Raw genomic sequence first — 17,833 nt, 5'->3', positions numbered from 1 at the left:
GTGCGTGTGCGTGCATCAGACTATTAATTGATCAATGCACAGTAAAAACATTGCCTGTGTTAGTTTTCATTTCTTTTCAATTAAGTCTTCAAAAGTTTTTCTTAATCAAACGTTAATTAGAATTAAGGCACGTTTCTTAGTCAACTTATACAATACTAAATGTGTTGTTTTCTTGAACTCAACTCTTATATTAAGTCCTAAATAATAGTAAAGCTTAAATAATTGGTCAAAGAATCGACTAGCTGGCTGACAGAAAAGTATTCACCAACTGTTTTGATGATCGATTAGTCATTTAAGTAATTTGTAAAGCAAAAATGTCAAAAAAAATCACTTTGGGTTTCGACTGTTGCTCGGACAAAAAAACACCTCTAAAGATGCCTCCATGTCCTCTTTGTATGTGTGATGGGCATTTTTTTAACCAATTAATTCAGAAAATTTTTGGTAGATTCATTGATAATGAAAATAATTGCTAATTGGAGTCCTAAATAATATTGACGTCAGGTAGTTGACCTTATGCCCTAATTGCTTCTACCTTTTTGATTCTTAAACTAGAAGTCTAGAGTTAACTAAAAGTCTAACTTTTAGTTAACTCTTGTTGATGTCTTCCAACTGTATATATGCAAAGTTTATCCCACTTACACACTGTGGTATTGTAATCGATTGTGCTACATCTGCAGTTAACTTAGTTACATCTTGCTCCACTAGCTCCATGCTGCTGCAAAGATGATCTCACACTTTTCGTGTGCACATAACTCGGTTTTGCAGTAAAAATCTCCCGAGGTGGCCCCCTTCACATGCAGAAGACAGACACAGTTCAGCCTGCGGGGGAAAAAAAAAATCCGACGACAGTGCAATCTTCTGAGCCCCCTCAAAAACCACCTGTTCCCACCACTCCTCTCTCCATATCCTCATCCAAAAAACAACAGGTTACCAGGGGCAACAGCGACATGCATCACCTCCCACCGCACCTGAGACATCGCTCCTTTACTTTCAGTAGAGGATGCACTGTGGCTGTAATGAACAACAGGATGTGGTCGAGCAGAATCATGCTTGTCAGTCAATACAATCATCACCGTGTCGGTTGAAGAAGCAAAAGTGGTAAGACAGGAAACGAGTATTTGCTGAATAACACAAAATGCGAACCTCTCCACTAGTAGTGAAGGGGCATCGTGGGGAATTGTGTCCTGCTCAGTTTTGAGAGTAGTGACAGTACCGTTGCGTGCAGACGCAGTCAGATCTAACTGCGACGACACCATCGCTACCTGCCCCTAATTTATGCCACTTTATTCCTCTTCACCTCACCCCGTCTCTAAGAGAACTGGGGGTGTGCTGTGCAACTCCGGCCACAAAATGCCAAAAGCACACTGCTGTGCCCCTCCGCGCACGGCATGCTTGACCAAGCTTTGCACTCTTAATTCATGGAAACCGCGAGGACAGACTGTTTTGCTGCTGCACACTGAGAGTTGAATGATGAATATCACGGTATCAGTGAATGTTTTCGAAGGAAGTACTCCATATCTGTTCTATCATCACTTTCTCCATTTCCCTCTCTCTGTCATTCTCTCTTCTTTTTTAAACAGTTTTTCTCTATTCTTGTCAGTGAGTCAGCCAGGCAGTCTGCTTGTGGTTATAACCCTCTGTCTCTGTTCTAAATAAAGTCGTCCACTCTGCTGTGAAGCCGCTAGGCTGGGCTGTACCACTGAGGACATGGGAAAGGATGATGAGCCAACGCTTATACATACTTTAGTGCAGTGAATGGATCAAATTTTGATCTCTCCTCAATCTCTAATCTGCAGTGGTGTTGTATGCATCATGAATCGCAGCATCGGAGACTACTGGATTGTCACTGACGGACATTAATGAAATCGGAAAACTCTGTTAGAGAGAGAGTTATGTGTTTATTCCTCTTTTTTTTTTGTCTCTAACTTTGTGTTGATCCTTTTCGTTTCAGTTGTGTGGAGAAGGATGGGGTGTTGATATGAGCAGCTCTCAGTTGCTCTCTGCCTCAGCACTGGACACTTGCCAGATTTGTTTATTTTCTATTTCACTCTTTCACCTTTGTCAATAATGATGAATGTATCTCACTTGTTTAAACCTGCATTAACAAATTTCTTGGCCATTTGAGCATCGGAAATAAGCTGTAAGCACAACACCGACATTTTATCACCTTCCAAAAGTGAATATGATGAACTTGTTAGCAAAAAGTTGCCTATTTACACATCAGCAGCAACATTACCATACATTTTGAGTCATGTGTCTGGCAACCTGCTTAAAAACCCAATACTCACTCTCATTTTAGCACAATTTTGGTCTCCACCAACTTTCCTCAGCAGCTGCTGAATGCAAAGTTCACTAACTTTGTCGATTTGCCGTTTGGTGCTGCAAAAGGTAATGTACAGTCTATGGGACTGAACCAAAACCGTGAAGTCGTGGGGCATAAAAGCAAAACAAAGAGCTGGAAGATGCTGTAAAGTTTCAAAGAGCTGAGGGGAACTTCAGTGTCTGTGCTGGTTCGTCACCATGAACGTCTCGCATTACACACAGACATTTCATCCATTGTTGGTATAAAAATATTGATTAAAGCAGCTTCAATGTTGAGAGAAGAACAACAACACAGTTTTGTTCATTCAGGCAGTGCAACTGCATATGTGTAGTATTGGCTAAAATGTGGAGGACAGAGAGACATCAGCTCATTGGTTTTTAATAAGGTGTGCTCAGCAGTGCAGTGCAGCAGGGATTCAGACACTTCCGGCTATGAATTGAATTTATCTCTTCCAGTACAGTGTGTGCCCTGTTGATAACCATGGAGAAAGAATCAGAGTAGACGATAATTAGAGGCGGGCATTACAGAGCTGATGGAGTCAGATTGGTTAAAAGATGAGGTGAATTGACAATCATTATCAGTCGGACCAATGGCTGCTAATTATTTGCCACAGAATGAATTAGCCTTTCATGTGTTTAAAGACTTCCAGTTCTGTGTAAAGATGACAAGCAGGTGAAAGACAAACTAAATTGATAGAAAAAAAAAAGCAGATCAAGCAACTTAAAGCAGGACTTAAAATCCTCAGAGTAGTAGAGTAACACTTTAGTTATTGATGAACGTTGAACCTTCCATCACAGATTTTCCACTGAGTAGAAGAGAATCACATCACCGACTAAGAACTATTTTATTTTAATTTTTTTGTGCATAACAATTGCTATTAAATGTGAACAAGCTACAGTTTGAAATGAGCAGATGTTCATGATCCAGCTGCATCTATGCGTCATGTGCACTGGACCATTTGACCACAATATCGAGCATGGATCACGCATGGATAACATCATCTACCACCTACTGGGAACTAATCCGACAGCTCTGCACGTAGCTCTCCTAACTCCTGGAAGAAATTCAAGTAGGGCTTGCAACAACAGTTATATTCATTTTCGATTTTAGTAGTTTAGTGATTTGGTTCTATAAAATTTTTCACCTGAAAATAGTGAAAAATTGCCTTTGCAACTCCCCAGAGACCAAGACGACGTCTTCAAAACAATTGTTTTTCCCAGCCAACACAGCCAAGATAAGTTCATTATCAAATAAATCTTCACACAAGTTTGAATGTTTAGGCTTTTGCTAGAAATGACTTAAAGAAATAATTATCAAAACAGATGCGGATTATTTTTCTGTTGATTGACAAATCAATAAATTGACTAATTATTTCAGCTCGACCATAAAACGAACTTCCCATGTTAAAGTTTTTAAAAGTCTAAAAGAAATGAACAAATATATGTGCTGCTCTGGGCCAGTTAGGACCAGTTTTCTTCTCTAGAGTGTTTGAGGCCCTTAAATCGGATTTATTGAGTATAAATTCATGCAGGGAAAAATCCACTGTAACCATGGTAACCACTGTGCACCATTTTAACATTTTATGAACTGTCTGCCACAGGTACATTTGTAACACACCTGAGGGCTGTTTTCAAAACATGTTGAGTATGAATGGAACAAAAATATACAAAGTATGGATATGAACATTGTGCAGTAAAACAAATGTACCACAGTGTACATTGATTTCAGGCTTCGACTAACGATTTATTCACTATCAGTTAATTTGAAGAGTGTTTTCTCAATTAATCCATTGGCTGTTTTGTCTATAACATATCAGGAAATAATGAAAAAATGCCTATTGTAGTTTTAGAGTCCAACGTGAGGTCTTCAAATCCCCTTTCTTTTACCCGACCAACTGTCCCAAATCCAAAGATATTCATATTACTGTCATCCATCACGAAGAAAAGCAGCAAATCCTCATATTCCAGAAGCTGAAAACAGAGAATGTTTGGCTTTTTTTGCTTAAGAAATGACTTGATGACTAATTGTTTGTCAAAATAGTTGCCAATAATTTTCTGTCGCTTGACTAATCGATTAATCGAAGTAATTGGCCACGTGCTAAACCCTTTATATATTGTATAGATTTGAATCAGTAGATACAGTATATTCACACATGCTGTAGTGAAGTCAGGTAAGGGCAGTGCAGGGAGTTCAAGCTGCGACGTGGTTTGATCTCGCTGTGTGCTCAGTTCTACTCTGCTCTAGTCTACATTTGTGCAAAAATCAAAAGTTCTCTGTAGATATTCCACCGATACACACAAACACACACTCATACACATTTAAATATGTTTTTCTCTACATGTCATGTTCTGATCTTGCTGTTCCTCTCATTCTAATGCATTCTCCGTCCATATTCTATCCTTTTCTATTCTATTCTATTCTACTCTGTTCTATACTATTCTATTCTACTCTCCGTTCATACCCTGTACTCCAGCTTTAAAAAAACACACCCAACTCATTTGCATGCTCGTTGCCAATTGGCTGCTGAGCTTTTAGAAGGAATGTGAGCAGGCATGCAGCAGTGTGTGTGTGTGTGTGTGTTTGTATGTGTGAGAGGCAGAGAGAGAGAGTATGTGTGCGGGTCTGACTGTGTGAGAAGGAAAAATACTCTTCTGCTGTTCTACTGAGAACTATAGCTCACACACACACACACACACACACACACACACACACACACTGACGGACACAGTAACCACCTTGGCTCCCTGTTCTCTCACTCTCAAATGTAGCTCAACTGAGGCCAAACAAATCCAACCCACTGCAGCCACACATCACCACATGAAGCCAAACACCGTAGAGAACATTGCCCTTTTCTTATCTGCGGCACCCAGATTTATAAAATCATGAGATGATGTTTTCAGGTCTTTCAAAACTGAAATTAAATTGTAGACTGCAAAAAATCTCATGCGGTATGCTCCCGTCTTATTTAAAACCAGTTAAAAGGCCTGCCAATGGAGTGACATTATTTTACCTGTTTGTGACTATTTTTAAAAACATTTCTAGATTTTTATACTAGAGTTATACAAGTGTTTTCGCATGTTTTAACCTACTATACAAAAAAACAAGATTTAAAAACAAGATTATTTTCTCGATTCAACGTTTTGTCTAGAAAAAGGTGAAAAATGGATGCGATCATTTCCTGCAGCTCCAGATAACATCTTCAGATTGCCCGTTTTGTTGAGCCAATAGTCTAAAACCCAAAGGTGTTAAGTTTACTGTCCTGTGTGACAGAGAAAAGCCCCAAATCATCAAATTCTAGAAGCTGGAACCAGCAAATGTTTGCTTAAAAATGATTAAAATTATTTTTCGATTATCAAAAGAATTGCTGATTAATTTTGAGGCAATAAAATGTATTCTCTGTGTGAAAATAAATTTCATGCAAAGAGGAAGTCCGTCTAACATGATGGAGCGTTTCCTGCAGCTTGGTGTCTTTTGTCTCCAGTTGTAGTTGTAATGCTTCATAATCAGCTTATGCGAGGACAGCTTACTTTATCTCACGTTTTACTAAACAAGAATCGCAAAATACCTTATCATTTATTTTTCACAGCATAGGTTTGCTGAGCATAAAAGTAGTTTTTGCTTTAAATGTGGTTTGCTTGAATAATAATGTAAGAATCACAAACCAGGATCTGGAACAGCCAGAAGAAGCAGAATCACAGTTGAATAAATCCAAATGACGGACATTTTGGGGGCTAAATTTCAGAACATTTTCTTTTCAGTGTATTTCCCTTTGGCCTTTACATGATGTTCTGAAGAGTTACGATGGTTTCCATTGCAATATTCTTGACTTAATGACTTTTTTTGGCCTGGCAATCAGCAGTCCAGTTTATCGCTTTGCTTTTCTTCACCACTGTATTGGGGAAAGGAAATACCCTTCCCCAAGTCAGTGAGCGTGTGATTCATTGTATGATCGTTAAGGTGCAGGAGGTAGATCCAGCACATCTAAGCCAATGTTCAAGCCTTAGTGCCAAAATGAATGACTTGGTCTTCTCCTTTCTGTTTAACCTGAACCAGTAAGGCATCCGAATGAAAGGTGAGGAGAGAGATGTGTTTAGACTCAACACTGTTAATTACATGCATAACACAGTGTCTCTCTGCATTTATAATTACTCCTTGTGTCTGTCTTCTTAGGCTCTTTTCCCAGTGTTGTTTACATCTTGGCCCCCATCCTCCCTAATTACACCCCAGCACTGAAATAAGCTATAAAAACTCTCAACAGCTTTTTGACGCTGTTATCCTCCCTAATATGATTCTCTTCCCAGAAGAGAGGGGAGTGGTTCAGGTAATGAAAGGTCCAGACCTCTGTCTGCAGCTGTCCCAGGTTCAACCATCCAACACTGAACCACTCTGGGCTCGCTCATCTTTCTGTCCTCGCAGCTTCGACTGTATGTATGTCTCTCAGTTTATCTCTGCATTTCACAGCTGTGCTGTAGAGTGGTTTAGAGGCCAAGTTTTAAAATATGCATGAATAGTTAGGCTAAAATTCTCAGTCTGCACCGCAGAAAGAAAACAATTTAATTTTGAGGCCTTATTATTGCACAGGTTGTACATAGTGATGTGACAGACGTGCAGAAGTGGACTGTGTTGCTGCAGTGTTTATTATAAGATACAAAAAAAAAGCCTTGCCTTGCCATCGCCTTCTATCCCACCTGAAATCAATCCCCAGCTTTTCTGCCTCTAGGGATCAATTTAGCAATCTAGCTAAATTTCTGACTGACGTATTTCTCAGGAGAGCGAAGGAGATAATTATGACAAAGTCTGTGCATATCTAGTCCTGAGCGGAGGAGGTCTTATCAGCCAGAATAGCTGAACATGTCTGCGTGGGTTTAGGAAACAAACAAACAGTGCCATGGATACATCATCATGCCATGTGATGGATAAGAAAAAGATTAGCCTCAACCTCACAGGGTTGTGCTAGTAGTAGGTGAGAGCTGTATCACAGGCTCCAGCTGTGTTGGATGGTAGCAAGTGGATAACAAACCTATCCCAACCAAATATTGCAAAACAGGGTCACTACCGCACTGTAACTACAGGAGCTATACCCAGAACTGAAGCTCAGTGCTGCAAATGTTGCTAAAGCTTAACTAAAGGGGCCACTGCTGGAATTACAAGAGTTAAAAGCTATATAGTTAATTGTCAGAACTGCTAGTAGCAAACTAAACACTACTTTTGGACTAATGCAGCTACTAGAGCTAACTTTAGATTATACTAAAACATTTCAGCCATGGAGCTTTCTCTGCTGCCCCTCTCTCCCTGCACCTCTCCCATCATTATAGCAATTTCAAACACATTTCTCCATCTTGGAAACTTTTTTTCACTGTTTGTTTTTGAGTAGCCCGGGTTTAAATCTGACCCATATTCCCTAATGGAGCAGAGTTAAAGGGGCTGTGTCACGGTTATTTTGAGGGATATTGTTCTAACATTTAGTGCAGCAGGAGGACAAGACCACTGTGTCAACATTACTATTCCTGTGTGTGGGTCCGTTTGTTTATGAATGGGTGAGTATGCACTTGCGTATGAAAGAGGAAGTGACTGCAGGATCAGTGAGCGTATGCACACATCTTTTTTTGAGCCGTGCCTGTCAGTTGATTTATTCTGTAGCAAGCTCAGTTGAGCGTTATTATGTTCAAATAGGAAATGTTGATATGGTTCCTTTACCGACTACAGAATCAACTGACTCTTAGTAGCTTTTTATTCAATCATTAAGTCAGGATTCATCTTACATTAGTCTTGTATTCTTTTGTTAAACTAATTGCAAATGTTAGCATTTTCTTTCAAAATACACTGTTGATATTTTTCAAATCTCAAACACTTCACGGTTGAGTTTCAAAGCATCAGCAGTTCTTTATGTGTAATGCACTTACGTTATTTTACCCACCATCTGTATATCTACCTTCTGAGTGTGTTTGTGTTTACTCCACATGGTTTCATTAGACAGCTGTGTTTGTCCCAGAGTTCCACCACAGACACGCTTGACAAATACACACTCACACCTCTCTTCCTGCAACGATGGACACTGAAGTTTTGATGTGTGCATACAATTTTTAAAAAATTAAAAAATAAAATAAAAAAAATAAAAAATAAAAGTATAATGAAGCCAAGGAAATAAAAGCCAAACACACAATTTTAGCAAGTCCAGTCCTATCTGTAAATTATTGTGTATACTGTAAGTATTACATGAAAGCCTTAATTCAGGAGAAAGTCCCAAAAAAAAAAAATTTATCTTCCCTAGTGTCACTCAGAAAGTGCTCACGTTTTACCTATCAAAATAAAAGCCTACACAAAAATTTTAAAACCATTTGCAACCCTTGCAGCTGGAGTGAGACTAAAAGAAATATTATAGTGTCTTATGTAAGCAGCGTTGCTAGGTAGGTAGCGTGCAGTGCGTTTATCAGCCTGTTGAGAGTGGAGTATGTGGTATGGGAGGCCAAAAACAATGAGCCAAAAGAGGCTACAATGCTTCATAGAGCTGAGGGGAACTGCAGAGTTGGATGAATTCCTTGTTGGTTCATCACCACAAGTGACCCATTTCAGACTAGACTTTTGATCCATTGCTGATATTAAAAAATATTGAAGTGAGGTCTGTATTTATAATCCCAGTTGTGCCTTCAATGTTGCTACTGGACTGATTTTAATCTGCTGTGAGAGCTAATTTCCAGGAATAAAACATGTAAATCAATTTCTGTTTTTTTTTAGTTACTAAAATCACGTTTTTTTTCTGTCACTGTCTGTCTGAGGACCAGCCAAGCAGAGTTGACTTGTTTAGTAATAGGTTCCACCCAATCCATCTGTGTGCGTGTGTGCGTGTGCGCCCGTGCGTGTGCTTTTGTATTGCTTTGTGCATGTTTGCTCAAGACCAGGGTGACTCATATTGTGTGTGTGCGTTCGTGCGTGCGTGTGTGTGTGTGTGTGTGTGTGTGTGTTTGTGTAAACCAGCGAAATCAGAGCACCATGCTGTCCCAGGCTTCCAGAACAACGTCTCGCAGCTCGGTGACTCATTCATCCAGGCTGAGGATGAATCTATCGATGCTGTTTCCCACTGACTGACTCTCCATGCCATCAACATTGTCTAGATTGTCTGGTTTCTGATTCCGAGAGATAGTCTGTAGCGCAACTGAAACAATTAGTTGATTATTCGATTAAAAGAGAAAATTCATTTAGCATCTATTTTGATCATTTCTTGAGTCATTTTTTTGGGGATTAAGGACTGTTGGTGAAATTACACAGGACATTTGAAGAGGTCACCTTGAGTTCTGAGAACCTTTTGATGGGCATTGTTTGTAAATTTCTGACACTTTATGGACAAAATAACTCATCGATTAACCGAGAAAAGAATCGGCAGATTAATCAGTAATAAAAATAATTATTAGTTGCAGCCCTAGTCTGAAAAGTGTCTACATCCAGGTCAGAGGGATTCATATAAACAGTTATAAGTATTGCAGAACCTAAATGTTTTACTTTTACAGTTACGGGTTATTATGCCCTCAAATGCAAACTGTAGAATGATAGCATGCCATGTTAGCATTAATCTTAAAGTACAGCAGACGGGAATACATTTTAAAAAGTTTAGCGCCCTGATACTCCAAGCTAAATAACGGGATGGTGCCGACAAAGATTACACACGTAGCTCGGCGTCGCCTGAAAACTCTTCATGTTGCCTGAGGTCTTCTCGCTGTCCTGTGATTTCTTATATCGCCAATCATTTTTCATGAGCTAAGAAAAACAGACTGTTTTCAGCTTTGTGACAATGCTTTTTTTTTTTTTTTTTTTTTTTTCCAGATAATCCAATATGTAACATAGCATATCTCTTTATTTGGAAGTGGTAACTGATTAAAGAAAAACAATTTTCTGTGGAAAACTTCATAAAGTAACTATTTTCTCCATGTGTCTCTTCATGTGTTCCAGCCTTTCTCAGGCGACCAGATGGACGACTTCAGCAGTGAATTATTCAACAGTTTCTTTGACGACCACCTATTAGAGCGACCACTGCTGGCAGACAGACCTTCGCTTTTACACATGGACATAGACAGCAGCCCAGGTCGGCTCCTCCTTTTATTGTGAAAAATCATTACAAGAATACACATGCCATGTCCTCAACAGTGCTTCACAGTTCCTCACAGTATTAAAAAAAAAAAACAAAAAAAAAAACTGTAAGAACTGTACAAAAAAATGAATATATGTAATGCTTAACACTGCAGTCCAATACAAATGCGCCAGGGGTTGAATCACGGTGGTTGTTCCTTTCCAATAACATTTCTCCAGAGTTCCTCCTAATGTAATGATTAAAGTCTCACAGCAGGTAGAAGAAGTTGGTTGGTGGAACTCTTTCCAAAGCCCAACCACTGTCTTGGAGTTCCTTACTTTGAAATACTTTTTAGATCAAAGGATCTCTCAGAGTTTACTTCTCTTCCACTCACAGTCACATCTAGATGACCTTGTTTCCCTGTATAACCTCCAACAGCGCAGCAGCCAGTTGTTCCAATCCTCAGCCAGTTTCTGGGTGGAAAAGACCCCAGTCCCTTTATCTGGTGTTGATTTAAAAGCCAACACTCTGTGCATGAGGACCAACTGTATCGATTTGTTAAAGATGTTACTTCTTAACCACTGACATCAAGCTGTCTCGGCCTTCGCCAGAGAGTCAAATTCCATGAGCTGAGAGCCAGTTTCTGTTGCCAGAGCCTGTGGCTTCCAAAACTCCTGCCTATTAACCAGCAGGAAACCCACTGGACTTTATCCCTCACCTAGCAGGTGGTGGGTCTGTAAAGAGGAGACACTAAACAACTGGCTGAGGTCCCGCAAGGCACTCGCTTGCAAAATTAAACTGCCAACGCTGCATGCATGGCTCCTGGTATCACCGCTCAGAGTTCCTGTAGGTTCTCTCAGTCTGCTGAAGCTTTCAGAAGGAAGTAGCACTATTCGTCGGGCTTATCACTGGAGACAAATCGGTGTCCCTGTCAGACCTTGTCTTGATCACTAGAACAGATGAGACCTCTGCGGTGAGCTGGCTATTATTGCGTGAAGCTGTGAAAACATTTTGACTGATGTGTTTTTAGAAGATGTTAAACTCGTAGATTCATAAAGGTTTAGTTTGAACCATAGCTGTCACACCCACCCCATCAAGTAAATGTAAAGGTGGTTTTAAACGTTAGCATCATGTCTTTTAAAAAAAAAAAAAAAAAAAAAAAAGTCAATCTCACTGGGTCGGACCTATTAACTTTTAACTACAAGTTTGAATTGACTTCCTTCAAATTAATATAAAGGCCACAGCAGCGCTAGGTTAAATAGGCATAGAGAGAGCTGTAATGCATGTCTTTTTACGCCTGATTGAGAGCATTGCAATAAACTCATCACTCAGTTATCATCTCATATGCGCAAGGAAAATAAAATCGGTCAAATAAACCATGAAACACTGTGAATGAGCTGATCTCAAGTTTTTTTTGGGAGGATTCCTTTCATGAAGTCAGTCCATAAAAATATTTTGTTGGAAGGGTAAAAGTGCTAGAAAAGAACCCCTTCGTACAACCGCAGTAATACTCGAACCGTCGCTCACGCTCTATAGGCTGTTTTCGGCTTCCATTTATGCCAACTACATGGATGTAATTATGAATATCCAGGAAAATCCTCTGCATGCAGTATATGTGCTGTATATAAAACATGTGGGCAATTATGAGAGTCCCAACTTGTCCCAGCTTGTCGTCTTTTGCCTGTTCTCTGTCTGACATTGTAAAATAGACATCAGGTTTTTCAATCTAAACGGCAAAATGCACCTTAAAATCCATCACTTATGCAGCCTGTGAAAGAACTTCGAACGCTCTTCTTCCCCTCACATCGTCGCTCTTTAACTCATCGCTCTGCTCCACCTGTTATACCGCTCCCTCTCCCAGGTGCCATATATCGCATGGCTTTTTTTTCTGTAATGGTTCTGTCATGTCTGAGTAAAGCTGTAATAAACATTTACATAACCGGAACCTATATCTGAATGACAGAAAGCCGTGACCTTTATCAGGCAGGGAAACCAGCATATTGTGCGTATTCCATGTCTGAAAAAGGCTTTTTGACTCTCACAGATATTCAAGCAGAGCACAGCTACTCTTTGAGCGAAGACTCCGCCCCCCAGAGCCCAGCCCTGTCAATCAAAATGGACCAAGAGTCTGGTAGGTCACTTGATATTTTCATATTTTCTTCTTAGCTATCTTAGTTTATGCTTCTTGGAAAATGTACAGCCAATCAAAAGTCTGCTGCCGATGTTTAGTCTGGTTTTTTTATCACGCTGGCTGTCAACTGGTTATCTGGCTGGCTTAGTTTTCTGTATGACTTAACATGCAGTCTGCCCCGGTCTGCTGTCGGTCAAACAGCATGCACTCTGGCTGGCTGGATCCACTGTCTGTCGTATAATCTGTGCGCTGATTGGCGTAATCTGTTGTCTATCATTTTGTATGTTATTAGGCCTGTAGGAGCAGCGCAATACAAAAATACTGTATATTTCAAACCCTGCTTCGGTCATCTTTGCCTGTCTCTCAGTCTTTCTCACTCTCACTCTGACTCATCTTCCCCATTATCCCCTGCTGTCTTCCTGTCCTTCTCTGTCTCTACCTGTCTTTCTCACTCTGTCTCTCTCTCTCTGTCTGTCTGTCTGGCTGGCTTTTCTCCGTTTGTCCCGGGGATCCTGCTGTGAGCAGCAGGATCCCAGTCTGAGCAGTTTTCCTCCAGCTAAGCCCTGCCCACCTAACACACACACACACAGACTCACACACACACACACACACACACACAGACTCACACAACGCTATGACAAGCATATGGTTTTGAGTGCGCAACTTTAGCCGAAGCCAGCGGAAACTCTCTCTCTCTCTCCTCTGTCAGGTTATCTTTCTTACTCTCTCTCCCCGTCTGTATCTGTCTCTCCCTTTCTCTGACGCTCCTTGTTTTTTTTTATCTTCGTCTCCTTCTCTGTCTCCCTTAAACCAATTACATCTACTTCATCGGTATGAATATCAGATTATCTGCATTACCAAAACAACACATTGAGCAAAAAGAGTGTAGTTCACATCGAAAGACAACAGCTTGACTTGTGCAGTGTGCATGCGTGCATGTGTTTAGTTCAGTACTGCTAACTAGAATATTTCTGCGGATCATAATTAGCTTAAGCAGAGAATAAAATTCAGGCTATACTCAGAAAGAATAAATCAGTGTAAGACAGAGTAAGAGTCACTCCAATCATTTATGCTTTGGTTAGAATGTAAATTTATGCAGGTGCCAAAGGAAACAGGATTTAAAAAAACTAAAGTTACATTAAACCACCTAACATCAACATGATATATTACTTAATAAAATAAAACATTCAAACCAACTTGGATTTCAGGCTCCTCAAGATATATAATATATGCTACACACAGAAAAGCACGTATCATATGTATTTGAATCTAATCCAGCGTATTTGATACTGAACTTTTTCCAAAATGAATTTTACAACCTGTCTCTGCTCCGTGAAGCCTGAGCTTTGTGACACTTACTTTCCACCAGTTTTACGTCTCTACTTTAGTGTATATCAGCTGCACGAATGGACCATTATATTTATTTGTGCAAAACATGTAGTTTTGTGAGCCACATTTATTTCACTTTAGAGAGAGGTGGTTTTTAGTTTCAAAGGTTTAAAGAGAAATAGTATAATGCCATTTGACTTTCCAGCAACGATTTTGTCATTGCCTTTTTTTAATTGCAGATTGCTAATACAAAAGCATAATACAGTTGTCTATTTGTTTCTTTTAAATAGACTGTTAATCTATTTTGCTGGTATATGTAGAGGTCTCCAGTAGGGTTAGGGTTAAATGTTCCTGTGATTTAACTATCATTATTTTCTGGATTTCTTGTCATTAATTTGATTTTAAACAAAACTGTAGATTAGTGATCATAAAATGGCCATGTTTTGATGTTATTCATTCATATTATTTTGGTTTCATGTAACATTTTTTTAGTAGTACAAGAATTGAGCTATCTTTGGGGTGAAAAACATCCATTACCAACTGTGAAGCATGTTTTGATCATCTGTGCATGGGACTGAATGATAATCTTTTTGTGCTGACCATAGGTTTTTCATTTTTCAGTGTTGTTTTGGTGGTTTGAGGAGCATTTAGTAATGACATCAAGGTGATCTTCTGCCCCTGGTTAACACTGTGACGTACTATGTTTTGGCGATGGAGGATTGCATGTCAGATTGCTTGCTGCATAGTTTTAATTTTTTTTTTTTTTCTTTTTTTAACTCTGCTTCGTTTGCACTGGAAAAAATATTTAGAGCCACAGCAGAACTGTTAGCTGCCATTTTGGCATCTAAAGAATTTTGACTACGACTGCTGCAGCTGAAAAGTTGATCCAGTCATACAATATTACTGTAATAATGACATTTCAAGGATATCATCTGTATTTCCGCCGTACTGCTTATGACATTTGGAGAAGGTGGATTTGTTTCAGTTCATATACAGTATACTGTATGTGAACACAAAAGCACACGCTAAAGATCCTTCATTCTCACAGGCATTTTTCTTGGGAAATGGGAATAGGTTCTGGCAAGGTTCACCCATAAATATTGTTATCTTTTATCAGCATTCAACTCTAATCTCCAATGGGACTACTCTCAAGTGCAGGCTTGAGAAGAACACTCTGGCTGCGGATCCTTGTCCATGCTGCACATTTTTTTTTTTTTTTTTTTTTTTTAAACAGGCCCTTTTTCAGCATCCAGCGAGAGGACAATAGTAGGAGCAGCAGTTTGTTTTTCATGATGACTCAGCTTAATTAACCACCTAGGGGTGTTAAAAGTTGTTGGCCTTTAAAAAACCCAGTCTGCTCAGAATGAAGGAATTTGTGGGTCTTATTGTTTTAAGGTCCTGCCCAAGTAGATTACAGATCTGAAAACCGGATGTTCAGATCTTATACTGATCACAGATAATGTATTTTTACAGCTAAGAGACCCTACAATAGCCACTTTTACCATGGTGCCTATTACCCATACTACAGTATTTGAATAACAGAGGAACCAGTCTAAAGTCTGTTAGGCTGGAAAAAAACTAATAATGGTTTATTTCATTGATCGTAACATTTTATTACTCCTACAATAGTTGGTATGACATGAAAATTAAATCAGACTGTAACCCATGTGTTCACCCATGGTTAAATGAACCCGTTTTGCAGCCCTGGTGCATATAGTGAACCTAGGGCTCGCGGTGCCCCTGGAGGTCTGGGCATATTCTTAATTTTAGTGTTTGGAAAATACTGTCTAAACACGGAGTGAAATGCATCATGTCCAATCGTGCTGACATTGAAAAAACAGGACGACGAGCCAATAAATTTCACAGTAGCATAGTATGGAGGTCATCTGGAGCCATTTTAAATATGTTGGTTTGTGTGTTTTTAAAGCACTCACCACACACATTCATATCCAGTAGTATTGATACTTAGCAAATTTTAACTTTCTCATTTTCTTTTTCTGTCCCACCCTCTCTCTGTCTGTGGTCTGGTTGCTCATATACAGTTAAAGAGAAGCTGTGTGTTTTACTGCTACTGTGCTGCCCCACCTATTGTTTTAATACTGCTTCTGTCCCACTGAGATCAAACACAGTCACCGCCTCTCCTCTGTAAGCTCCATGTGACGACTGCCAGGAGCCTTTGGTCGTTAAGCATTGCTCCTCCGACAGGATTTCTTACCTGTGTTTACAACGTTGTACCTACACAGGCAGACTCTCTTTTTATTTTTTTTTCTGTTAATGCAGCATCCAGTTAAAATGGTAACTGGGAGGATCAGGTTTTACTTTCATTACTTTTACCCACAGCATCTTTCACATTTACTTCACGCTGGGCAGTACTGCAGAAATATAGAACAGTATTTAATGTCTAAAATGACGTTTAAACTCCCTGCACATACTTTAAGTGATTCATATTCTATATGTGGAATGCAACACACAATATATAGTCGGACTGTCAACACCCAGGTGGATAACAGAAGAACTTTGTTTTCCCGTTGAGCTCTTGTGTTTAAATCAGAATTAATCGTTAAAATTGTTACAAATATACAAATTTTTTTATAACTTGTGCAATATAAAAAATTCTGTCATAGCTACTAAATGTGAAGTTTCCCCTTTTTCTTCTTCAGTAGCAAATTTTACTCAGTTATGTTAGGACCTGGCTTTTGGCAATTGCACCTTAATCAAGCCAACGTGCAAATCAAAGTAAAACTCCTCTGTCGGCAGCAGTCCATATGATGACTAGGGTAAGTATGTGTTACTGAGTGCACCGCATAGTATTATATTTATGAAGAGCATCTCTCGTAACATGAAGTAAAAAAGAACAAAAGACAGGGAGAAAATAGTCCGAAATAATGTAGAACTGTAAAAGAATCCAGAGAATAATCAAAAACAGTCTTTATAATCAAACTTCCTCTGAAACTCTGTCAAAAGATGTGTCACTTTGTCTCCGATGAAACTACCAGAGTAGCCACAGATGCACAGGACAGTTTTCCAGTGCTTTGGCCAACAGCTAATGGCTTCTGGTATTCATTAAAGAAATGGTAGTAGAAGGCTTCCAATCAACCCCTGGCTTAACGAGAGCAGGGGACTTAACGAGGCTCAGGATAGCAGCGGGGCCGCCCTCATTAGGAGAGACTTCTGAGGGTCTTACTTTGTAAAGAGGATGTACGGAATGAGTAAATGGTGAATCCACCCAAAAACTGAGTTTCCTAATGTTCTTCCTAATCTCTTTTAAGCGTCAGTCGCAATGCTGATCAGTCACATTATTAACAACTTAAATCGTCCAGTGGTCAGGGTGAAGTCTATGGAGAGATTTGCACCAAACTGGGCCGTGACAGAACTTGCTCTGGTGAACTGGTTGGAGTTAGCGCCACACAGTTCGTTGGTACGTAGGATGATGAAGTGGTTCTGTACACATTTTGATCCAAACATCTTCGTCTAGAGCCTCATATCTTGATTTTTGGTGGCTAGGTTGATTCAAATTTGACAAATTTCACTGCATATTTTTATTTTATTAGCTGCAACTTTGTTTTCCATGCTGTGTCAGCACTATGTGTCCCTTTTTTTTAAATTTAACACGTTACAGCCACAAGATTAAACAGTGTATTTTTCTCAGATTCTCAAATTTAAAGCTTTTCCCTGTCTTTGGATACATTGGCACAGACAGATATTACCGACGACTTTAGGAAATTACAATGGGCATTTTTCACAATTTTCAGGCATTTTAATAGACCAAACAATGAACTGATAATTAGAAAATAATCAACAGATAAATTGACAGAAAAAAAGGTAATTGTCAGTTGCAGCCAAACACTTTACCTTACTGAACTCTAGGGATATGTGATGGCATTAATTACTTCCTGCTGATCTAGGACCAGAAGTGAAACACACAGTATAAACAGAACTTATTTTGGTAACACTGAGACCTTTCCTGCAGTGCCTCCGCCGGGTCAAC

The 17,833-nt window shown here is 39.5% G+C and overlaps 1 protein-coding gene across 1 annotated transcript in view; it reads left to right on the top strand.

Moving 5' to 3' along the window:
- creb3l1 (cAMP responsive element binding protein 3-like 1) overlaps positions 1-17,833 on the top strand; it is a 35,110-nt gene that overhangs the window by 961 nt on the left and 16,316 nt on the right. The window contains exons 2-3 of the mRNA XM_040142082.1: positions 10,268-10,400; positions 12,430-12,516. Of these exons, the coding sequence (XP_039998016.1) occupies positions 10,268-10,400; positions 12,430-12,516 (220 nt within the window). The remainder of the gene's footprint in view (positions 1-10,267; positions 10,401-12,429; positions 12,517-17,833) is intronic.

Source organism: Xiphias gladius, chromosome 13 (assembly GCF_016859285.1).
Source record: "Xiphias gladius isolate SHS-SW01 ecotype Sanya breed wild chromosome 13, ASM1685928v1, whole genome shotgun sequence".
Lineage (NCBI taxonomy): Eukaryota > Metazoa > Chordata > Actinopteri > Istiophoriformes > Xiphiidae > Xiphias > Xiphias gladius.
Note: the sequence above shows the minus strand (reverse complement) of the source record. Positions and strands in the feature narration are given on the sequence as shown.